The sequence below is a fragment of the Haliotis rufescens genome, unplaced genomic scaffold (assembly GCF_023055435.1).
Source record: "Haliotis rufescens isolate VD_foot unplaced genomic scaffold, xgHalRufe1.0.p SCAF_1, whole genome shotgun sequence".
Classification (NCBI taxonomy): Eukaryota; Metazoa; Mollusca; class Gastropoda; order Lepetellida; family Haliotidae; genus Haliotis; species Haliotis rufescens.
The window spans coordinates 52088277-52115153 of record NW_025963779.1 but is presented as its reverse complement, the minus strand read 5'-3'; the positions used below and the strand labels follow the sequence as shown (position 1 = coordinate 52115153).

Below are 26877 nucleotides of genomic sequence, written 5' to 3'. Positions count from 1 at the left end.
GACAATAAAGTAGTGGGTGGTGTTTAACTTGTTTTCCAGGTGTATAATATAAGCGCATAAGGACCATTCATATTTAAAATTGTTCATAAAACTTTTAAACAATTGGCAATATTGTATTGTAAATATACTTGACGTTAAGATTCTTCTTCTGTATCAAAAATGTGACTGTGCTGGCCTTGGGAAAACATTATATTTTGTACAGCTATTATGTGTACCGTGCTTTCATTTTCAAGCGAAAAAAGCTGTTTTCGTGTAGTGACAAGAAAATGAACAGACGATGTGACTCTAAATACCACCGTTGTGAGGCACGGAACCCTCGACAGTATTTAAGCTGAACTTAATTCCTACTACTGCCACATGAAAACATAACCGTTATAAATCCAAAATATTGATTGTCGGTGTTTTCTGTGTATACCCATAGTGGAATTGACACATGGTCGGTGATGATTAGCAATTAAAACTGATTGACACCACTCGCGCCCTCTCAAAATGTCCAGAGTGCAAGGTAATCACCAACCTAGGGTTAACCCTAACGGACAGGGAAGCCTACACAAGACTCAAATGTAAATGACAAGTTAATGAAATTGGCTTGGAATGGCAACCTTCTCCCCATCAGCTATTCATAGGCCACAGTAGTCAAAATAAATTTTCGTTGATCGGCTCGAATTTGTACAATGACTATGCTTGAGGGTCGTGCTTCATTAATCCCGTCTCGTTGAATCTGTAAGTATGGAATAATAGTGACTGGAATTAACTTACAACTTCTCAGATCTGAATGAGATTCTTCCCTGGGATGTGTATACTGATGCATGTGGATGGACAAGTATGTTCAGGGATAGAGTGTATACATTGATTGCAAGCACTGGTATCCTTTCGTATCCTTTGTCAACACTTAAATACCCTTGAACAGCTCAAAGGAAACTAATAACCTCACTCTAAATGACTAGACAACACGGCATTAACGTTATCAAATTCGGAGAAGACAAGACGGGCGACATATCCTGCGATCAGCTTTGCATGACATGCTCTATCAATCTTCGACAGTCTTGAAGTCTTTAAGAAATGTCATCCGTCACGCGCGCTTAATGTAGTGAGTGTGTCATGTTGATAAGCTTTGTACTGAAGTCGATTTGGCTTTTACTGCTTATATGCTTACGTTCCATGGCGCCTCTGCTGGCCGTTCAGAGTTGCATACCTTAGCTGTGTCAGGATTATTTTATCTTTGCTTCAGAATTTCATATTCGCCTGTATTATTCCTAGGCTGTCGGTCCTATAAAGTTAGGCGTTTGTTTCACCAAAGTGAAACGTCTACAATCTGTGTCACTTTGGGTTCCTCTCCCGCCCACTGCACACACAGAGACACACCACATGCACACACTATTAAGCTTACACACTGTGATATATGATGATATTTAGTCCGGAGTGGTGTTCCCCAAACTTTTAACCCACTTACTCACGTGGTTGTTGAAGCCTTCACCTCAACCATCGCCTCAGTGCATGTACAATAAAAGTCTAACCAGGATCTGAAAGCTTTTCCAATCACCTACTATTCAGAGTAGGTCGGGACACTTGACAGTGGGTACTGCGTCTGGGTACAGCAGGAAATACATTTCAGTCACTGCACTTCGTGTGACATGTTACCACTTAAGACCTTAAACGCTTTTCGAGAACTACTTCTGAATAGAGTTACCGCCCAGCACCATAGACAATATTGGATAATTTACAATGACTATCAGTGAGTGAGTGATTGTGGTTTTACGCCGCTTTTAGCAATTTTCAAGCAATATCAAGGCGGGGACACCAGAAATGGGTTTCACACATTGTGCCCCTGTAGGGAATCGAACCCGGGTCTTCAGCGTGACGAGCCAACGCTTTAACCACTAATATACCCCACCGCCCCTACAATGACTATCAGGTCACTCTCACCTACTGCGTTTATGATAAACTGTTGAAGTTTTGCGAAAAGCATATCAATCCCAAATGGACAAAGTCAACTATATGATATGCCACTCAGGCATATCAGTTGTTATCTCCATATCACATGTGACCTTCTCAAATAGTAAATAGGTAAATAGTAAATGTTTTAATGCTCTCTGTGACATTCGAAGGGGTTTGTTTTATTTCATCAGCATCACATGTAAAGTGTAACGGCCAGACCCTTCTGTGCCATTTCAGAACAGAGGACGTCTGTCCTATATAATCGTTTTTAACATAATAAACATGAGAAACTCGTATTGCTTATATGAAAAAACAAATTGTAAAGTGTGTATATAGTATAAACGCATGTAAATCCCATCTGCTTTCCATATTCTGTTTATCGTTTTTTGGTAATTGGGTGAGAATAAACAATCTGTTTGACTGTCTGTCTTCCTATTGCAAAAGAATGAATTAATGGGCATACCACAATGTATCTGTTGAAAAGAAAGGATAATAACGACTTATCGAATCAAACATGCAAAGTATCCATTGCAATTTAGAGGTATGCATTTTAACAGTTCATACCATAAGCTTTGCGTCCCGTGGCTGTGTCATGATCGTTGGTTCGAATTCAAGCATGATTCCGACCGTGACGCTTGGTTTGGAATGAACTATACCGTTGCGTGTTGGTTTCACAAATGTAGTAAATGTGTGCGACCTGCGTCACTGTGTGCTTCACTTCTTCAACAAATCGACGTTAGTGGAAAGTAACTCGAACTCACTCATAGTATTTCAGGGGACAATGGTGGCCCAGTCGTCTAAAGCGCCCCATTTCCCAATTGCAGAGTTGCGTCTCTTGGGTAGACCAAAAACCTATGACTGTGGGGTCGAATCCCGTTTCGCTCAGAATATATTTTTAGGATTGTCAGCACCATACCCATGCTCGCAGGTTTCAACGAAGCGGTAAACGGCTGAAACCTGCATCACTTCGTGTTTCCTCCCACGCAAAGCTGCCACGCCATGATATAACTGAAATAATGTAATAGTTTAAATCGGCGTTAAACCCAACTCAGTCCCTCACTCATAATACAACAAAAAAAGGAACGTTCGCGAAGGAATGATCTCTTGCCCAAGGACCAATCAGTCCCTGGCTGCAGCGCCCACTACTAACTTCATTACGTACGTCGTTTTTGTCAAGAGCTGTTCACACTCCCATGCTATCAATAGAAGGTCGAGATTAAATCTGCTGTCGTGTTACTAAACATCAGTTTAATTATTGATAAGAACCCTAATTGAATCTTGCACGTACACGACATCAACAAAGAAAGTGATCAACGCCCGGTCAGTACTTACAATTCTGAACTGGGGACACTGTCATGCCACAGAGGCGAGCAAGTCGACCCTTCATGGGTGCAGGTCAAATAGTCAAAATGACTAAGCTACCGCCCTTGATGTTGTTTGTTTGTTGTTTAACGCCGCACTCAGCAATATTCCAGCCATATGATTGCGGCCTGTAAATAATCGAGTCTGGACCAGACAATCCAGTGACTGACATCATGAGCATCGATCCAAGCAATTGCATCAACAAAGTCAGCGAGCCGGACCACCCGATCCAGTTGGTCGCCTCTTACGCCAAGCACATTATATATAGTCGCCTTTTATGGCAAGCATGGGTTGCTGAAGACCTATTCTACCCCGGATTATCACGGGTCTTCCCTTGATGTGAAGTTCACTACAGAAATCATATGTCCTTATAAAATCCAGATTATGAGGAAATTTTCATTATTTTGATTTATCAATAATGACTTTCATATAGTTACGAATGTGTGAAAGTGCGAAGCTGTCCGTATTCCCTTTTGTTCCAGTTATGTTAGATTACCCAAAGACTGGGATATTTAAAGTCAGGTAACGGTTATCGATAGAGTCGAATATCTGTCTGACTAAACATGACAAATATTTCCTATAACACATACCCTGGGGTTTCACCTTTTATGTAATATTCAAGTGAGCTTGTGATTAGGATGTTGCAGTTAGAAATCGTTATAAAAGTTGGCTATCAACTACATACAGTAAACTACGTTTATAACGAACACGCTTATAACGAACTGGCGGATATAACGAACTGTTTTTGGTCCCGGCCATTTGCTGTATATATGCTGCATATATGCTATATATATGCTTATAACGAACTACGGTTATAACGAACTAAAATTTGTTGTCCCTTTGAGTTCGTTATAACCGTAGTTTACTGTACATACATTTTCATATGAATGACAATTAGACTATATCCCTTTTATTACTTACACCGTATTCATACTTAGTTATACCCTATTCCAACTCCAAATGTAGAGGTTAGGCTAAAATGTATTAACATATGCCTATATTCACCAACAGTTTCGCTTATGGTGTGACTGGAGCTTGTCTCTGACCCAAACTGATTTACTTTGGAAATGAAACTTCACAATGGACAGATGTTGAAGGTAACTGTACTTTTTTCAATAGATAAAACTTTTTTTGTGAGCTTGATTTAGTCGCCACTGGAAAGTAGAAAGAAATAAGGCTAGACATTGTAAGCTTTACAAATTAACCTTTCAGCAGGTCAAACACATCATCATTATTCAGTCATCCTTTATATAGGAAATAAAATGAATTGTTTTTTACCATTCGACAGTATACATGACACGGGTTTTAACACATGCAGATGTATTTCCATGGTAATTTATCAAAATCCGAAATACTAACCAAAGCATGATTCTAGAGGGTTGTTTCAAGGTTTGGTGGGAAGATGTGAGGTGAGTGAAATGGGCTTCAGCGTCGTGTCCAAGATTAGTTTACTGATACAGCGAAATGTGTGCGTATGCGTGTGTGTGTGCTTGCGTGCGTGCGTACGAGCATGTGTGTGTGTGTGTGTGTGTGTGTGTGTGTGTGTGTGTGTGTGTGTGTGTGTGTGTGTGTGTGTGTGTGTGTGTTCGTGTGTGTCGGCTGCGTGTACTTTTCCGGATTATTGCTGGCGTTATAGTGCTAGCCCACTGAAAAACTGAAATACCGGAAGAGCCGACCAGTCCTTGTTTTATCCAATTAATACTGAGCACCAGGCAGGGTAGCAACAAACACCAACTTTTAATGTTTTTTTGTATGACGCGGCCAAGGATCGAACCATCGATCTTCCACTCACCGGAGTTTATATAAGCATGTACCGTGAAGTACAACATATCACTTCATCTCACCTTGTACTTTAAGATTCACAGTCTTAATTTTCACTGGACTTGTATTGACCTGACAGTTGTAAATCCCCTGATCGTTGTGTCTCACAGTTCTGATATGCAAATTCCAGTCTGTAGTATAGGGCCTCTCTACGCTTAAACGTTCATCGTCAATGATCCTTCGATCTTCAAAGGTCAGAAGCGTTGACCACTGGTCAGTCCACACAACCTGAAATGACATAAGAAAACTCAATCCATAGTTACAGAATCAATGCCTGATAAAGATGATAAATATCCTTCAAGGCGTTGTTTTTGTATAGATGTTTCTCAGTTGATATTGGAAAAAAATCGTTTTGTGTTTTAGGTTACCTTCGGGGTTGTATGTATCAAAGAGATCAGTTGTTTGTCGAACGATGGATATTAGTTTTCGTCAGGTCATCTTAACCAACGCACAACATAATGTCTTGATTTCTTGATTATATAGAGGAGAGGGAGAGGGAGTGCTGTATATTTATGAAATAGTGCGTGTGTGAACGTTTGAGTTATACAATCGATCGTTCAAATTGGAAAAAAGGCGACATCCACTGTACGATTCCGACTTTTTCATCAGCATGTGTTTTATGAATCACTGATAGTGATGACACCAGGTATTCTCAAAAAACGGGTTATCGTATCAAGCCCCACCGCTGGCACTAGTCATTCACGACTTGTACATTATGTGAGGCACCGATATGGGTCATCCTGCAAACCGTTTAAACAGTGTTTCACCCCCACTTTTTATTCAGACCATTCCTAATATCGACATCCAGCGTCCACGTTTATTCTTTAATGTAAGACCCGAGACCAGATTGATATATTTCATCATTTACTGGAACACATTATTTTTTTCCACTGAAAATCTTTCCCCCCTTCTCGAATATTAAATTGTTAACCCTAACTATACTACGTTCAAATTCAGCGGTTTATGGCGCCTTGTATGAACGTTACTGAGGCAACTAAACTAATGTTCATTTCCCGAAGACGCCAGCCACTCTCGGACAACCTTGGAAACAGCACATGTACATGTTCTTCAGAGCAATATCGAACGTCACTACAGAAAATAATCCATAGATACAAGTATCAGTCCCAACTTCGGGTATAGCCTGCATAAAGTTTCAGCAAAGATTCTTCTTTGAAGACTCTTCAGCAAGCATATATAAAGAAGGTGGGGTGAGGTGAAATGGGGTTTAACGTCGCGTCCAAGATTATTGCAGTTATATAGCGACGTGCATGTACGTGTGTGTGTTTGTGTGGCTGCTTGTACTAGTCCGGACTGATGCCGATTTATTGTGCTAGCTCACTGAAATACCATGACGCAGTTTAACATGAATATCCCACTCAGACACAGTACACTGACTCCGAGCCGACCAGTCCTTGTTTTAGCCCCTTAATGCCGAGCGCCATACAGGGTAACAACAAGTACCATCTTTTAACGTCTTTTGGTATGACGCGACCGGGGATCGAACCCCGGACCTTCCGCTGTCCGGGCGGACGCTCTACCAGTAGACCACGGAGGCGGTCCAAGCATAAAGATGGACAGAGGTTAGAGTAGCTTGATCTTCACCTTGCAGGCGGACAGTGTGCTGCAAAATTTGGTGTGCAGCAAAACACATAAAGGTGAGTGATGCGGTAAGTGACCAGTCGACCCCCAATTATGAATGTGGGACTCGAGGCAAAAGAGATTATGCTTACGTGTACATGTATGAAGAGAAAAGAAACGTGACCGGTCACTGTGCACTTTACGAGACCCAAATGTCAACGTCGCCATAGAAGATACCGTCTTGATCTCATATCTCCTACGAGCCTCTCTTAACAGAAAAGGTGCTTTGTTGACACAGCATTGCACCTGCGGTTCCAACTTGATTGCTTTCCGTTACCCATGAGTCCTTGCTTGGCGCCAAACTCTAATTTCACAGGCGGTGACCTTTATTCCATAAGACGGTCATACGGTCTAACGTGCGAACGTTAATAAGAGGTAGGTCTCTCTGGATAGAATGCTATGGGGCACGTCACCGCTAGATCCTGATTTACCCGTTCTCGTGGAGTTCCATATTTACGCTTATCAAAATTAAATGCGTTGTTTCGCAAAATGTTTAGTGTAGGTGTGCCTGTTTTAATAACTGTCAACATAATATGGCTGACGGTGGCCCTATTTCCCACAAATTATAGAATTTTCTGGCGTGAGCCACTGTCGAATAATGAACATCAACAAACAGAATCCTTAAAGGGACTCAGGGCGAATTTAAGTGCAGTTCTAGACGTTGTAATAACAGTTCCGTGTGGGATATTGACATTCCAGGACGTTCCAGTTATTCCACAATACAAATACGTGGGGTCACGGGGTCCCCAGCTGTCAAATGAGCCGGAAGTCTCACGTTTCTTAGACGTGGCAGCAGCTTCGAAACCGAGATTCGTAATGATTATGACCCTTGGTTTATCAGCATCGTGGTAAGTGGTTATCTATCTACGATCGGCGTCACATTGGTTGTTCCTCCAACAATGGGGGCGGTCGGGTAGCCTAGTGGTTAAAGCGTTCGCTCGTCACGCCGAAGACCCGGGTTCGAATCCTGACATGGGTACAATGTGTGAAGCCCATTTCTGGTGTCCCCCGCCGTGATATTGCTGGAATATTGCTAAAAGCGGCGTAAAACCATACTCACTCACTCCTCCAACAATGAACTGAGACTATTTGCTATATACTTATCAACGAGGCGAAAACCCATCTAACTCAAACACTGGTGGCGACGTTCTAACTAAAATATAATCACAATTGCTACATGAAATCAATCTAATAAAACGTAAGACATACCTGATGTTGACCCAGAAATTTTACAGAACAAGGCAAAATGGCAGTAGTACCCTGCTTGACGGTGACGTTCACCATGGGAACGTCAAAGCTTGGCTCAAAGGTCACGGCGTCTGTAAAAAGGAACATATGAAGCGATGTAACACATGTTGAAACATTTTTGTTGTTGTTTCACAGCTGTCCTAATCTCCTGTTGTAAATTTCAATTACATTGGACTAACCTTTTCAATATTCAGTATGAAATTGCTGATTGAATTGTATAACGACTGTGATCATAAATAGAATTAGATAATAAAGAATAACGTAATGATCTGTTTTAGATTAGAGTCGTTGGTTGCAATAATACATGTCAGTTATATTGAGGTATAAATACATTTGTGGACGATTATGCGAATATCGAAATAAAGCTTGATGAAAAAACTGGCATGTTTATTCAAGACAATTTCCAAGCATATTTAAAGAGGGGAAGTTCAGATTTTGCACATTGCAGTGGTTTGACAATCGCATGCAAGTGAAAGGCGGAACAATTCCTTTTCAAATTTCAGTGTTTCGATCAGTGAGATATGGCTGCCAAATATATCGATTTACAACCCGCTAACTTATTACTTATTATTGGAAAGCGGTTTTGAAAATAAACAGTATTAAGTTTATATAGCATCATTTGCACGATAAAGTTGCTCTGATCACTTTGCTTATTTGTGTTTTGCAATGAGAACTCTTTATTTCTTTATAATGTTAAAACGTTTGATATTTTCTCTGAGCTCATGTTAATAGTTTATAAACGGATGGTAAAAAAAATAAAAAATAAAATATACTTATTATAGATTTTCCCCTCACTGACCTTTATTATAGTCATATATATTTTTTCGAATATTCTTTTGTCAAAGTAGGTGCTAAATAGTATAAGCTATTCGTGATGATAAAGTGTCCATAAATAGAAGACACATGACTTTTCTCGCCTAGCTTGTTGTCTAAACCTTGATCGCGGTGTACCTCTAACACTACATCCACTCAGCATAACGCCACAGATAAGAATATTAATGAATGATGATGATAATACATAGTGACGTTCCAATTTTGTAAATAATTGTTAAGTCATGACTGGTGAGGTAGGATCAAATTACCAACCGCATTTACTGAAGGACAAGGGAACTATTGTCATCTGAGCAATGATCTATGTGGCGAACACAAGGAAATCCGACGTTTCTGTTCAGGAGAGGGGCAGTCGGGTAGCCTAGTGTTTAAAGCGTTCGCATGTCACGCCGAAGACCCGGGTTCGATTCCCGACATGGATACAATGTGTAAAGCCCATTTCTGGTATCCCCCGCCGTGATATTGCTGGAATATTGCTAAAAAAGTGGCGTAAACCCATATTCACTCACTGTTAAGGAGAAGCAAGGGGCAGTGGGGTAGCCTAGAGGTTAAAGAGTTCGCTCGTCACGCCGTAGACCGGGTTCGATTCCCGACATGGATACAATGTGTGAAGCCCATTTCTGGTGTCCCCCGCCGTGATATTGCTGGAATATTGCTAAAAGCGGCGTAAAACCATACTCACGTTAAGCGTTGAGCGTTAAGTAGGGGGAGGGTCGACTTCGTCAACACCAGAGATACTCAGTCTCGAATAACAGATACCTAATAACGTAGAAAGTTAAACAGTGAAGGAAATAAGTGTAAATGAATCACTGAAATACAGTGATGACACCAGGTATGACGTTTTTAGAATAATCGTAGTTATAGTTAACAACATTTTCTGAACGGTATGCAAAAGGTTGTTACATGTATGAGACTCAATGTGTTTTAGACCCATACGGATAACACAAGGAATCCCAAAGTGTCTGTTGTGAAGCATGTGAAACGTTGAGCCATCACATTGAACGAGGGTAGAAGGGAGGGGCAGTATGCAGGCATTCCACTGCGCTTAGCCTGTAATTATGAATGATTGTGTTTGAAACCCGCAGTCATCAATGGCTTTTACGAGAACAGTTCACGATAAGAAAACAATTAATTTATACCTACAGACAATAATTGGGGAAAGAACTACTTTTGTAATCGATTAGCGGATTTCCTTAAGTGGGTATTTAGTAATAGGTGGTATTCCTTTGGGAGCAACGCGTGTGCTTATGTAAAGGGAAATCGACATGGGACATATGTACAACCTTCAATCAATGTCAGTAATACATTTCAATTCTCATTTTTTCTTTGGCAGTCACGTCATTGGCAATAACCTATGATAGTAATCAGATTCACCTTTTAATTCATTTCAAATACCGTGAGTAGGGTTTGATGGAGAGCTAGAGGAATACTTAAAGCTTCTAAGCGTCGACTACGGGTCTGCGTTTTCTTAGCCTGTATCATGGGAATTGTAAGTAATACAAAAACAATACCAGGTCGCTCGGTTATGGATTAAGTTTGGCAATGTTTTACATTTTAAATACATTTGTATTTGGGTATGATTTGAAATATTTTCCCTTCCACTCGCTGCTGATTCATTGAAAGAAATACTTAATGAGTGACATTGGAACATTGATGACATATGTAAACATGTAAATTTCACAGTGTAAGATCTTGGGATGGATTGTTGTTATTAACTGGTCCCATGGACGGTTGTGTATGTGTGGTCTATTTCTGAATGTTAGGTACAAATGTTGTCTCTTGTGTGGCATCTCCAATCAATACTGTAACATCAATGGCTTAGTGGTAAAAATATTCATTATTAATAAATGAAATCATTTTTACAATTTGATCATCGGAGGTGAAGGTCTCTTAATGAAATGCTGTTCTGTTTGTATCAATAAACAACAACATCACCACATTGAATTGTGTCTGTGATCAATGAAATACAAGTATCTATATATCCTGTTTAAACAGTTTTCGTTGGCAGCAATAACATTATTGTTTTTACGCCTGCAGTAGTTGATGGATACTCCAAAGCTTCACAAAATGACGTGAGAGATGACGAGAGAGACTTGACGAGATTTGTGTCATTCAAACTACAGGTTGCCATATTACACATTTTAGGTTTTGGCAGAGAACACCATCAGTATGTTGCATCGTTCGATGTAGATCACGCCACCATGTGTACAATTACGTCGTTGACAGAGTTTAATATCGTTCAATGCATTTTGTAATAAGGAGTAAAAAAGGTTGCTTTATCTTTTAAAATATATTCCCATTTACTCTGTGAAAAGCTGCTTGCGACTGTCACTGTTCTATCCCAGATATAAACCATCTGCCTTTAGTGTCAGAAAAGGCCAAAGAAAAGGATTACTCTCAATTTTGTTGATTTTGTGTCAATAAACTGTCATTCGAAATAATTCCTTCTGCAAAAAGCACAGCTTTCTGTCTAATAACGCGTTGATAAATGGCTCACAATTTCACTGTTTTATTGAAATGAACACATTTCGAGAAAGCGTCTTAAGGCACTTGGTAATCAAGTCAGCGTTTGTGACAAGTTGGTTTATACCTAATTCAGTCGGATTGTCTTGTCTGACGTGGGCCAAAGTTCTCACTGTGATACTTTGTCAAATGATTTTGACGAAGTATGAGTAAAATGACATTTGCATCAAATGTACTAACATGAACCATGTTGATGTCTTTGCAGGTATGCAACCGAAGTATATCATTTCCAAATGTATAAAAAATGTCCTTGCATTCATATTCCTGTTCATGTAGTTGAACACTTTGCTTCTGCAATGTGATGGTTTGGGATCTCAAACACCGAGAATGCCATACCTCTTCTTTCTTAATATCTAAAAATATTCTATTAAATATCATTACTGTCCAATTAGTTTCAAATATCTATTGTAAAGAGAAATATGAGAATATTTATTGAATGTTGTGGTAATAAGGCAAAAACAAAACTCAACAGGGATGCATTTTAGGCTTTGATCAGCAATTCAACATAAAAACAGGAATGACATCACTGTTGAATCTGTTGGGTTGCGACTGTTTAGTATGCATCATCGCAACTCATCACTAGTTTTACAATAAACATGGTATAGAGTTGTGGACTTTACTGACTCAGATTATATATATGAATAATGGATTGTAGGCATTTCTAGATCTACGAGCATGACTCATACAAATGCATATCAAATAGTTAACGTTATTATTGACTTTCCGTTATACTCGGAGAGACACAATAAATAAATTCGGCCTCAGTGAACAAAAACATGACCGATAGTATGGAGTATTTGCGTTTGTATAAAATACTTGAAAGAACCAATGTCCTTTCACTATAAGGAAGAAGCGTTGTAGAAGGACATTTGAGAGGAAGCTTGAATTGTTGATATGATGTACTTGGTGTTATTATTTGTATCCTGGCGATATGTATATGTAAGGAGAGATGGAGTGTCAGACTGGTTCGGTCTCACATGTTGGATATATGATATTCGATTCAGCTATTAATTCAACTGTATGTGTTTCAATTTTTTCACTGGTTGTCAATGTCGATACTGGACCATTTTCTCAGTGCAGAAAATGCACATCGGCTCAGTGCATTTTCTTTAGAACCGAGATAGGGATTGTGCAGCAGATTTATACTTTATGTCAGGTATGATGTATGTTACGGTACGAAAAGCCTAAATCACTGTTAACATGACTGATGGCACATGTAGTGTTACAGTAGCTGTGAAAGAACGTTGGCGTTGTTGATAGAAACTGTGCCTCATATTATCAGCACACAGAAATATAAGGGATAAAACGTGTTTGTTATTTAAACATTCACCCATATCTGACTTGTCTCTTAGATCATAGTCAGGTTACAAAATTGGTCTGGATTTTTTGTGTTGATATTTTGAGTGTTAAATATTGTTACAAAATGTGAGAGCAATATAAAATTGAATGCTCAAAACGTATTGCCTCAGGCGCCGATTTGTTACTTACAGTTAGTTTGTTACATTTAAAACATGTATGTTAGTTTCTCTGTATACTGCCATTCACACTTGAAAGCCAGCAATTCATCGAAACCGTACGGTACATAATAGTTTATCATCAAGATAATTGGATGTTTAGTGTAGTTTGTAATAAGAAATTCAATAGTGTTATGGTTTTATTTTTCACTGTCGCAATATAAATATTTCATGTCAGAATCTAATTCCCTTCTTTAGACCAACTGCCTTTATATCTAATAATGTGAGATGAAGTATTGACATCTCACATTTTATCATTGTCTCTTATTGGCCATTTATAGGCATACACATTTTGATAAGATCCCGAGTACAAGAAAAACGCGAATGGGAGGTCTCATTTGTTATATCGATAGAGAGACTTTACAAGGACAACACGACGCCACGTGAATACCCGGGCAGACAAAGCAAAATAGCTAAGTATGACATCACTTGTAGAGTCCAATACAATTAATTTCGAAAGAAGCTTTACGATCGTGTCGGATTCGTGACAAAAAGGCAAGTAAATTCAGTGTTTTTGATACATCGGATAGGCTCTGTCTATATTTGGGATCAGCAAAAGTAATTAAGTGCTGATGTCTTCGCAACAACAAAGACTATCGAGACTGGTATTTACAAGACACTCTGTGATTTCCGCAAACGTGCTTACTGTATCTCTGCTGCCTATAACTCTGAGCCCGTTGTCACAATCCCCCGATCCTTGCTCGTGCCACTGTTAGCAATGGCTAAGTCTGATCAGAATCCCGATTATGTAGAACCCCAAAGCAACGCGAATACTCATTCTCCTGTGCTTGTAGCCATCCACTGACGTTTACCGTTCGTTAGCGAACACACTGAAGAACACGGCACCATAAAAATACCAACAATATTTGCTCTTTCAATCTCAGACTTGTACAGGAGACATTATTATGATAATGCAATACTGAAGTGAACAATCACATTAAGAATTAAAGACATAGCATTTAGAAATGATAAATAAATCTATTACATACACGATCATTCATGGTAGATATGTCTTTTGTTAAGGACATATGTTCACGATATTCCTTATCTGTATTGATTGTACTGTTACGAAATAATTCATAAGCTAAAATTGCATCTTTTCTTCCCATGACAAATATATGATATACATCTCTGCCTGACACAATCTCTGGCTAGGGTTCTAGAGAGTTATTCATGCATGGTTTTGGGACTCCTAACTTCAGCCACGATAATGTTATATAATCTATTATTCATAGAATAATAGAAAAGGGTTTTACGTTACGATATTTACATGATGTTATTAGATGTTCTGATATTATTTCATTTATTCTTGGCGACACATATCTATGAAACGATGATGTCACTATCGATTATCTGTATTACTATGTTTGGGACTCGTATGCATAATTCATATGTGTTGAGTCGTTATTGAGTTATCGTTTAATGGTACGGATATTATCAAGGAGAAAGCCAGTATTCTTACGCAGTTTGTGAATGATGGTCGTTCACGCATAATATTCTAGTGTTGATATCTCGCAATGTCTCTGCAGCACATACGCAATGAAATTGACACAAGCGTTTCTGTATGCACCTTATCTGCAGACATCGCATTGACACTCGTAGTGACTAAACACAGTGTAATATTTCACTTACTTGGTTAATGGTTTAACTATATATTTTAAAACAAATGTGTTTCAATGTGATTTATTATGCAATAAATGGGTTGAAAACAAATTACAGAAATACAATTATTGAATTTGATTTTTAAAATATATACAGAAAGCATTACACTGCATTGATGGTATAATAATAATTTTATTTTACCATTTCAAGTTCCTTTTCATGGCCATTGTATTAGCAATATTATTTTAGTCGTATTCAATTATTTCTTCGAAAAGAATTGATGAAATTCGTAAACCAAATATTAAAACATTGATAGTACACATAACAACAATCGTTCAGTCCTCACTATTCAACTTTGTGAGGGATTCTTATGGCGGTATTTTTGGATTTCCCCAGCGCTTGTACTAAACCAGCACGAACTGACATTACAGATTCAATACACACATTATATGGACACGTGGAGAACAGAGTATTCTAATTGTTCTTTCGCGTCTTCCACCCCAACGCCTACCCTTACGTCCCAGTCTGCTTTGGATATACGACCCACAGAAGCCAACACTTTAGCATTCATATGTGCATGTTTTATAAACCGATCATGGTCCGATTGAGAACAAAGTTAGCTATCTCACGTTACAACGTATATGGAACATGATGAACACAATAGAGCCCAAATGTAGCATACCATATTGACTTATTTTCATATCTCTCAGACATGGGTTTGGCACAATCGCTGGTAGTCTAGGGCGGGAAAACACTAATTTGTCTCCGTAAGCACCAGACAAGGAACGCGAGGTGAAAGGCTTGCCGCCATGGTAGACATGTTCCTGTGAAACAGTATCGCACATCTTACGAAGCGGACTGAGGCCAATAGTCTACGCATTATAGGATAAATATGTCCATTTTGTTTGATGGTACATGTCATAACCCCTCCAGATATTAAAGATCGTCATGCACTTTCGGTATGGTCTGATGTTTAAAACACTATTAGGAAGATAGCGTTAGTATGAACAAGGATTTGAGATACTGTATCTATACTTTGTTTGCAGACTATTGTAGACTGATTTATTGTGCTTAAGGATGAGCTATATATTACATTGTTAATATATGTGCAATAGTATCAGAATAATGCTGGCAATTACGCCAATAACACTTGAAATGATGGTCCGAATTGTCAGGGACACACATTTGTTGATAATATCAGCATCTTTATTGCCGAGGGTGCAAATAAACCCTTCAGTCACTTTCAGTTTCTGATTAGCCAAAGGTCAAATTAACCCCATGCTAATACCAGCCATCGCATGCCATCGTGATCACATTTACACTGGAATTTCCCATCAGGGTAACATGAATTATCTTTAAGACATCCGCCGTTCTAATTGACTGATAATAGTGATAGACATGCACTGGTTATCTCATGTATCATTAGTAGCCAGTAGTCAGTGGTCAAGAAGACACAAGTCTTGTACTGGACATCGGATCAATATACATTAACGCTCACACTCAACTTGACCCCCTGGAGTGAATACTTGGACGTGGTAATCCTACGAATACTTTGACTGAGCCATAGGGTTATCTTAGATCCACTTTAAATGAATTTTTCATGTCCAGAGAATAGATACAAACACACCAAATCTGATGTACGCTCTTTGTGTAATGGACATCGTTCAAGCCTATCGGCGTTTTTACGTTTTAATTAGTTCTTGTGTTGTGAACGTTAACGTCAGAAAACGCTTGTGCACAGTTCAACTGAATACCCACCTTACGGTGAGTGACACTGGTGGACCAGCGGTCACATTCGACAGAGTTGCGTTCTTTAACGGGGCGGGCATTGCTTTTTTTTTTTCGCGGGTACCTGGTGTCAGTACTGGTTCTCAGTGATCCATTCACACAATTGTCATTGCTGTTTTGCCTTTTCGGCCCAATGGAATCCTTTTCGGCGGGTAATTTAAACTGGTTGTTCTATGGCGTTGACATTTTATGTTATTGCCAAGATCTTGTAGTCGCGGGTTCGAATCCGATATTTGTTCCGATGACGATCTCTGGCTTATCAGCACTACATCCACGCATCTACGTTTCATCACAGTGTTAAACGTCTACAACCCACGTCACCTTGGGATTTCATCTCGCATTCTGCTGACAAGCACTGACATAGTTGAAAAATTGTGACACACCAAGCCGCTCACTGGCATAAATGTATCTATCACTCTTTGTGCTACACGAGAAATGCCGTTAAATCACTTGTATTGTTGCATGTTCACAAAGTGAGCGAAACCACAAAACATGTGCAGACCAATGAATGTTTAATTCTACCTAATTAGATTTCAGTACTTAACGGCTACTTGCATCCGATAAACTACATACCACATTTGACACCAATCAATACAACACCTTGCCACTTCAAGCAAATAAGCCCCAGGAGCAGTGGATCATCACAGTTGGTTCCGGCAGTGCCAGTGCGGTGATGCCAGATCGAAATGTCCGAAGGAGAATTTATGTGACTCTTACAGTTTCCATGCGTACACCCTTCTTGGGAAAGGTTGTGGGTGTAGCCAATCCTACTCTACACTTTGTGGCACGGGTATTTCATGTCTATAGCAGGTGGAAAAAGCACGAGGTTTTTATTTCGTTCTATAATCGTGAAGTCAACCGTATATAGTGTAATTGTTTCCCTTTACAAAAACAGTTGAGTGATTCAGTACACAGGATAAGTAGAGTACATGCACCGTGAGTTGATGAAGATAGTTTCACCACTTCAACTTCATAAACCAGTTATATTATAGGTTTGGAATTTTCCTCCACATGTCTATCATGAAACCTTTTGAAATTGAAACCTTTTTCCAAACTTTTTTCAAACGTTATGGAAACCCATGAAAGCAAGTATGTTGGAGACAGACCGCGGTTCATATGAGGGGCATATCTTGGATGCTCGGCTATATGCAGTTGTGGCAACATACACATGTAGACCGCCAGGTCATCATCACCCTTTATGAGTTCTAAAGTACATCATTTGAAACGTTATAAATACTTCAGTTTAACTCCCATTCGTTTTAAAAATCGATTTCCAAAGGCTGTTATAATAGAACGATATCGCAATAAGGCATATATAATATATTTCATCGCATGAAGAAAACTATTATCTGATCTCAATATGATCGTTTTGACAGAACACGATCACGTTTCCACGCGGATTAACAATCGCAGTTTTTCTTCTCTCTGAAAATAATGATCTGTATCTCTGAGACGTTACTCTTTTAGCTGTACAGAGAATCATAACCAGTCAAAATTGATAAATGGTTGTCTCTTCAGTCGTGAAATTAATGAGTCGTGCTCATACACATGTCCAGAGTGAAATGTTAATACCAATAGCAGTAACTATGATCGACCAACCTCAAACGATACATCAAAAGTTATGTACAACTGCAGACGAAAACAGTGATCCGTTTCTCTGGTAATTGAAAAACACAAGATTTGATTGTGTCCCATGAGGAAATTGAAAGTTAGGTTTACATTACTGACAAACTACGTATCGATATTCATACAACAGTTTCTCATCCCTTATACTCCTATGTTGGTATCAACCTTTTACTCATACAGAATCATATTCTACACGTCTGTGGATGCTGCCTGGTTTTGTAGATCTAATAGATAGAAGTATTATACTAAATAAAATAGAGAGCCTGTGCTATACATAACATTATTCTAAGTTACATGGTGGTTTTGTGACAGTATAAAATGCAATCCAGGAGAAAAAAAACGAATAGACCCCTGTGTTCACTGAGAGTTATTCATCAATGTATTTTTTATTCTTTTTAAGGCATCGGCGTATTTTATCACGATTTGGCACCAATAATCTTCAACCAACAGCCATGTCTCTTTCCTGGATTGATAAAGAAATAAACAGGCACGGTAGTTCTGATTAGGTTATGTTTTTTTCTTGAATTGATTAAATGAATGTGAGGAGTTGATTAAAGGAATGTGAATACCTACAATCTCGCGGAGGTCGGGATTCACAATTTATACTTGTCATTATGCCCAGCGTAACTATTATATACCAGGGAGCATTGTCACATTGGTTTAAATCTTTGTTCGGCCTTGCCCATGAATTGGAGGTAATTTAATATACTTGTACATATATCTGTATCAATTTGCTTCTCGCAATCTTACGGGAAATAAGAAGTTTCCTTCGTCTTTCTGAAGGCGGTTTCGTTAATATTACTTTTGACATTTATCAAATGTTGAATTTAATGTGGTTCTAAACTCGTAATCTATACATCATATATGGTTTTGGCATGTGAATATTTAGCATGTGAAGATCATAATTAATAATTACTTTTGATTCATTAATGTGTTCGTAAGTTCATTGTCGTTAACTGGTATTTTATTTATCGAGGTCTTATATACATAAAAAACACCATACCCCTAATTTCAATCATCACGAACCTCAGATTCCTTGTTATCATTACTCCATTTCTCCATAAATACGATTGCCTGCTACAACGATACACCATGGTGTGAAACTAGACAACAGTTACAATCGTATTACTCTTTCCATACATTCTCTCATCGTCGTCACATGTTTCCTGATTCCCTGATGTCTCAGTGACTTGGTCATAAAACCTTTACAGACTATGACACCCTACCAGCAAACTGCATCATGCATTAAACGATTTATAAATATGAAATAAATGGAATTGTGAAATTATTCAAGAGAAACACAAATCTCTTCCTTTGAACCTGTTATAAACACTGAAGCATATGTCATTTGATTGGGCAAATGAGCGACGCATATGGGTTTATAATAATGGTTGCCATTAATCATTTTCCAAGATGGCCAGAAGGCTAAAAAGAACTTTTCACTGACTTGAATTACAGAAAACATTGGATTGCCAGATAAAGAAAGTCATCGCTTACGGGGCTGTCTTTCCAAACACCAGCGATGTCTTGAAGATTGATATTAGAACGAATCCGTTTGGAAAAATCATTTTTCACTCGACCAACTTCAAATCATGTCGCTGATCTGCCTCAAATATCAATTGATGCCTTACGAATGTTCCTGGACTTGTAACGTGATCATCTGGACAGAGGCTAAGGAGGGGGCAGGGGATTTGCCCATAGAAAAACAGTCAAGAATCCATACGTCAATGTAACGTTAGAGGACTGGCAGCACTGCAGACTCCTTTCAGATTATCGCTGTTTTCGCTTGGGTTGATGATAGATCATTGATGGATGAATACAACTACCTGTTGAGCAACTACAGCTGCAGTCACTGAAGTCAGTCTAACACACTCATCTGACTTGTAGCATTTTAAGAAGTTTTCGTTTGATGTCACTCGAATGATATTCCTTGAACATATGAATTCAAATTGGTAATATATCGTTATTATGACTCTTGGATAGTATTACGTTCTTGACTTACAAATCACATTAAGCACACACATCTCTTGGTAGAGAATTAATGATGTTGATTTTATTTAGACATCCTTGTAGATCGATGAGGGATTCCTTTGTGAAATATGTTATCAGTTAGTCTCAGTTCCAGCTGACATGAAATCATGTAGTGGTGAATCATTTCATCTTGCGACGACGAAGGATATCTGATAGTAACGGCACAGGTACAAGATGGGTTGCATGGTTCATGTAGGTGTATAGTTCGCCTGTTGTAGAACTGTCACAAAACATTGGAGCATCAAGACCCGGAAGAGTGAGTAAACATCATCAACGAACCCGGATCTTCGGTGTGCCGAACTTACGCTACCACCACTAAGCTAGCCCCCGGAAATGAACGAGTAAGTGTTAGAATAGACTTTATCACTTTAAAAAAATGTATACAGTAATTGGTTTCGTATTTCAATGCGACTGAAATCTTATCGAGATTCGACCCTTGAATATTAAAATGATAAGAGAAGTTTGTAATTTTTGGGCCATGTCTTCTTTCCTCACGTAACCAATTAGTTTTACAGGGGCACTTTTAATGAGGGCCGAAAGATGCGTTATGACCAACAACAGTATATTCCTTATTAACTAACATACATTTCTTATTTATCTATTTATGAATCCTTTCGTGATCCTGTGATCGAAGGTATCACAATTCATTGGGCAGAATGCTGCCCATCGTCTGGCTAGGTGGTGTTGCTTGTGGGTTCGAATCCAAGATTCTCCACGGTTATTATCCGTGGTCTGTCAGCTTCTGGACTCTCTGGTTTTCCGTCAATACTAACCTGTCAGTCGGGCGGTCGGGTAGCCTAGTGGTAACAGCGTTCGCTTAGGTTCGACGTGGGTACAATGTGTGAAGCCCATTCCTGGTGTTCCCCGCCGTGATATTGCTGGAATATTGCTAAAAGCGGCGTAAGACCGCACTCACTTGATACAACTAGATAAGGTTCAAAACGGTTCAAGCCTCACTTTGTCGTAACACTTTGTATGTTCAGTGGAAGGCATCTGCATAACGTACGAGCGATGACTGAAAAGAACTGATCCTAACTACAAAGGATGTCTAATACACATTCTAACGAATCGCGTGTGTTAAGTACAATACTTTCCATGCTTACGTGTTTGAACCAAATACACAACCAGACAATATTTCTGCAGGCATCAAAGTGACTAGGTATTAGGCACATACAGGCATGACGGTTCCATCATCATTCCCAGGATACATATTAAAGGTTAACGTATACATAGTCACGAGCCCATACCCTCCCAAGTGAGGTATTAAAGGAATTAGCTAATTGTTCGTTCACTGTACTTGCACCGGAGGATAAATGTTCACAATAAATCAACCAGTGGTTAACGTGAGAAACCTTCAATAGAAACCACACACACACACTGAAAAAATGCAAATTTGGAATTTGATTACGACATGTGAATATACGCGTATACATTAAAACTAAACATGTTGAGTCTTTTCCTTTACATGTTATGATTTGTATATCCCAGTATTCCACATTTATCACCTATGGTAAACCCGTGTTTCACATGCACAATATGCACCTTCCGTGTATTGTAAGAGTCAACAAAACATTGCGAGAGGACGCAACGGGTAAGCGTGTAGCTATCTGACGTGGAGGCCTTCAGTTCTGACATGTGGTCCGTTGCTCTTACTGTCGACGATTCGTTGGTCTTCCCCGGGGTCATGATCAATTTCCTACAGTTATATCTCTGTACATTGCTGTCTGTAGCGTAAAGCAAGATCTGCTCACGCACTCAATACATTGAAACGCATATGCCGTCCATAGAATATTAACATGACAACTGCAACAGCATTCGATGCAAAGGAAAATACCATCACTAATGATTCATTACAGCGATTACACACAACCAGGAGTTCGCGAATAGGTTTAAGAGGTCCTTCCATCTATGTGAAACTCCATGCGTACTGTTTTTCTCTCGGGAATATTCTGTTTGTTTGTTTGTTTGGTGTTTAACGCCGAACTCAGCTATATTCAAGCTATATGACGTCGGTCTGTAAACATTCGAGTCTGGACTAGACAATCCAGTGATTGAAATCATGAGCATCGATCCACCTAATTGGGATTGATGACATGCATCAACCAAGTCAGCGAGCCTGACCACCCGATCCCGTTAGTCGCCTCTTACGACAAGAATAGTCGCCTTTAACGGCAAACGGGACTTGCTGAAGACCTATTCTTTTCCAGATCGGGTCGTTTGGAAATATAAACTTTTATAGCTGCATGTTCAGATTATGAGCTATGAGGAATTACGAAGATGTAAGAACATACACAGCATAACGTTGTTGATTGCTTGAATGCTGATTGCCATCTTAAAGATACGGCATGGGGCATAAGAAATTAATAATAACAACTAGGAGTTGCACAATTTCAAATGAAATGTCACTCAAAAAGCCAATGTGGTAAATCGCAGGAAATCGTTGTGGTAAGTGGCATTACACGTCTGCTTTGTGTTAACCACAACAAACTTTACAGTTTTCCCCGGTATCTCGAACCTAGCGGTATCCTGACATTGGAGATAATGAGGTTTGGAGAGCTAGACAGATCAACACAACACCGGTATTCGATAACAAATTGAAATTATATTATGCATTTCGAAAGCAATGATCAAAAATAATTACAAATGACAAATTGTGTTCATGAAGTACATGTATGATTGACAACACAACGTGTACAAGCATATACTTTAATGAGACACTCTTGTAATTCGGTGTGGGGATTCCTTTTTGGAATATGAAGGAAAAAGCGTTTCTGTTGCCAATTAGTAGCAATTCCTGTTGACGTGAAATACCTCTATCATGTGAATCTTTCGATGACGAAGGATGCATGGCAGTAACGCCACGGGAACAGGATTGATTATATCATTACTTTGTAGGACGCATGCCGTGAACACCTGTTTTCGAACTGTCACTTTGATCTCGGCATGAGCACCTGGAAGAGTGAGTATCATTTTACGCACTGCTCTTAACCAAATGTCCTAGTAATAGGACGGCGGGGACAAAAAAGAATGGGTTTTACGGTTTTCGGCGTAACGAACGAACTCTACAGCCACTTAGCTGATCTTGATTTCTCTCGATCAAGAATCACACAAGAGGAATTGTTATAACTTTTCAAATGAAACTAATCATTTCCCGATATGACAATATGAAAACTGCAACATGACAAAATGGTTCAACAGACTGCAACGTGAAATCCCATTACAAATAATCAGAATGACCACACACACCACATTTTATGCATGTCCGGTGCAGATCCTAACATTTTCATCAGACGTGTCCCGATGCAAATACTAGCACCTTAATCAGGCATGTCCCGATGTAAACTGAGCATCTTTATCGGGCATGTCCCGATGTAAACTGAGCATCTTTATCAGGTATGTCATGATGTAAACTCAGCATTTTTATCAGGCATGTCCCGATGTAAACTCAGCATCTTTATCAGGCATGTTCCGATGTAAATCGAGCATCTTTATCAGGCATGTCCTGATGCAAATACTAGCATCTTTATCAGGCGTGTCCCGATGCAAATATCGGCACCTTAATCCAGCATGTCCCGATGTAAATCGAGCATCTTTATCAGGCATGTCCCGATGCAAATACTAGCACCTTAATCTGGCATGTCCCGATGTAAACTGAGCATCTTTATCTGGCATGTCCCGATGTAAACTGAGCATCTTTGTCAGGCATGTCCCAATGTAAACTGAGCGCCTATATCAGGCATGTCCCGATGCAAATACTAGCATCTTTATCAGGCGTGTCCCGATGCAAATATCGGCACCTTAATCAAGCATGTCCCGATATAAATCGAGCATCTTTATCAGGCATGTCCCGATGTAAACCGAGCATCTTTATCATGCATGTCCCGATGTAAATCGAGCATCTTTATCAGGCATGTCCCGATGTAAACTGGGCATCTTTGTCATGCATGTCCCGATGTAAACTGAGCATCTTTATCATGCATGTCCCGATGTAAACTGAGCATCTTTGTCAGGCATGTCCCGATGTAAACTGGGCATCTTTGTCATGCATGTCCCGATGTAAACTGAGCATCTTTGTCATGCATGTCCCGATGTAAACTGAGCGCCTATATCAGGCATGTCCCGATGCAAATACTAGCATCTTTATCAGGCGTGTCCCGATGCAAATATCGGCACCTTAATCAAGCATGTCCCGATGTAAATCGAGCATCTTTATCAGGCATGTCCCGATGTAAACTCAGCATCTTTATCATGCATGTCCCGATGTAAACCGAGCATCTTTATCATGCATGTCCCGATGTAAATCGAGCATCTTTATCAGGCATGTCCCGATGTAAACTGGGCATCTTTGTCATGCATGTCCCGATGTAAACTGAGCATCTTTATCATGCATGTCCCGATGTAAACTGAGCATCTTTGTCAGGCATGTCCCGATGTAAACTGGGCATCTTTGTCATGCATGTCCCGATGTAAACTGAGCATCTTTATCTGGCATGTCCCGATGTAAACTGAGCATCTTTATCTGGCATGTCCCGATGTAAACTGAGCATCTTTATCAGGCATGTCCCGATGTAAATCGAGCATCTTTATCAGGCATGTTCCGGGGTGGGTACTTGTAGATTAATCAAGCATGTTCTGTTACAAATGCTAGCTATATAGCACCTTTATCATACATGTCCGGTGCACATACTAGCATCTTTATCAGACATCTTACGGTGCAGATACGTGTATGTTCCGGTGTGGTTAGTAGAACATATATATGTCAAGCATGCCCGGTGTGAGTACTACCACATTTATCAAGCAGACACTAGCAACTTTATCCGGCATGTTCCAGTGCAGATTCGCAACAAATTAAAAACAGTTGTCGTCTATGCAATTGCTTGTTTTCATAATTAAATTGTTCTGTTCATAGTTGAACATTATTATTGAACACAGTCCCTTGAGACCGTATGGAAAAACATGTACAAGTGCCGAGGGTACTGTTAGTAATCGTACAGGATATAGATCTATATCAACATATGTCGAAGTGACTCTCTCACAAAGCTGGCACTAAATAGTAAAATAACATTATAACTTGGCTATTCGATGTTTGTGACCGGACTCCGTCATTGTCAGATGTGCTTTTTAATACCAGAGAAATGTCAATGTCGTGACAAACAATATGGAGAATGGACATTAGCGCAAGATTCAGATATGCACAAAAGTATTTGATCATTAAATGAAATAAAAGAAGCGAGACGTAAATAATTATCTTTTCATCACGCCTAAAATATTACTAGCCGTGGCATAATTTCGGTTGACGTGAAGGGATACCAAGCCTTTGCAAAATGCGTGCGTCCTACAGACATGAAACAGACTATGGTCGTTGGTTCGAATTCCAGTTAATATTTCTATGTTTGTCAACACCATATCCATGCTCACCAAAGAAGTGAATATCTAAAACCCACCACTTCAGTCTTTGCTTCCACATCACGCTGACACCTAGTAGTGTAACTGAAATACTGACTGCTTCAAACTCATTCACCCCATTTAGTAAATATCTTCGTTTCAGATTTGTATTTGTGAATATTCATTACACTGTCACATAATAATTACTCAGAATCTGCTTACAACATACATGTAGCTCACACAATAAAGACCACTATAGTACTAAGGAATTCCTCATCTCTGACGATTTCAAAGTTTGCGCATTACAGCGAATATCACCACGACGTGGTGAATTTCCTAAGTTCAGTTTGTGGCATTAGCACAGCAGCGTGACTGAAATTCACAACTTCAGCTGCTTTGTCTGCCTGGAAGACTGGCGGATCATCTCTCGATATCATAAAATGATTGGTGCGGACGAATGGTTCCACTCGCAATTAACTTGATATAGCTTCTGGTCAAACAAGCACGCACGGACGATGAAAACTGGACAGTGAAATAGAAATGAAGTGAAATCAGAATCCCATGTACAAAATATCGCTGATATCAGGAGCAGTGCTCACATGTAATTTAATCAAGTATGACTCACAGAGGGTTACATTCCATTCATTAGCATGTCGCCCACTAACGCCGATAGGACGAAAAGTAATTGAGTGATGTAAATAGACTCACGTTATGAACTGTTTTATGCGTTAAAGCCTCTTTACGATGCAATAATTAATGACTGCCGTGTCCATTTGGACATGCAACACGTAACAATGGCTTCATGGCGTACATACAAGGATGCCTACATTTACCGTTATCGTGTCATTTACCGTTATCGTGTCACCGTCATTGTACATTTATCATATTATGTTTTCATAATTAAAATTTACCGATATATGCAGTTATATGATCGTTTGTGATGACTTAACAATAGTTTTACTCATTTCGAAATATCATTGTAATACATATTAAGCATATGCACTGGTCTGTTTTGAGAATATGAAACTTTTCACAAGTTAGCCATTTTAAAAATCTGGATGATTTAATCGAACTGTCCGAACCCCCCCCCCCCCCCCAACACACACACACACTTTAGTACAAGAGGCATTCAGGGTAATGATTTAGAATGAATGATAGTATCTAACGCTCTTATATATTTTAACCACATGTAGATCGAACATTCGTCTATAAGAAAAGGTCATACCTTGATTATGTACATGGTTAAAAATCTGCGCATTTACGTAAATCCCTATAACGTGCAGCAACAGCTCATTGATGACGTCATACAGCGCTTTGACAATATGACACGAGGTTAAAAGTGAAGTCATACTTCAGAATACGTTGCGGGGCTACTCTCATTCACGTTTGCGACATATGTCGTGTAATGGGAACAATTCACCTTTTGTTTTATATGTCACTCTGTATCTCTGACTAATGCTTTTCAGGTTATGATTCTCGGCAACATTTTTGTGATTCTTTGAATTAACATATGTCGTTAACTCACATCCGATACACGACAGTTCGAGTTGCGCATTGAACAGACATATGA

At 39.3% G+C, this 26877-nt stretch overlaps 1 protein-coding gene across 3 annotated transcripts in view; it reads right to left on the bottom strand.

Moving 5' to 3' along the window:
- LOC124131336 (lachesin-like) overlaps positions 1-26877 on the bottom strand; it is a 59975-nt gene that overhangs the window by 10245 nt on the left and 22853 nt on the right. For all 3 annotated transcript variants that reach the window (XM_046494550.2, XM_046494552.2, XM_046494551.2), the window contains exons 2-3: positions 7969-8078; positions 5145-5349 (exon numbers count right to left, since the gene is read on the bottom strand). In XM_046494550.2, the coding sequence (XP_046350506.1) occupies positions 5145-5349; positions 7969-8078 (315 nt within the window). The remainder of the gene's footprint in view (positions 1-5144; positions 5350-7968; positions 8079-26877) is intronic.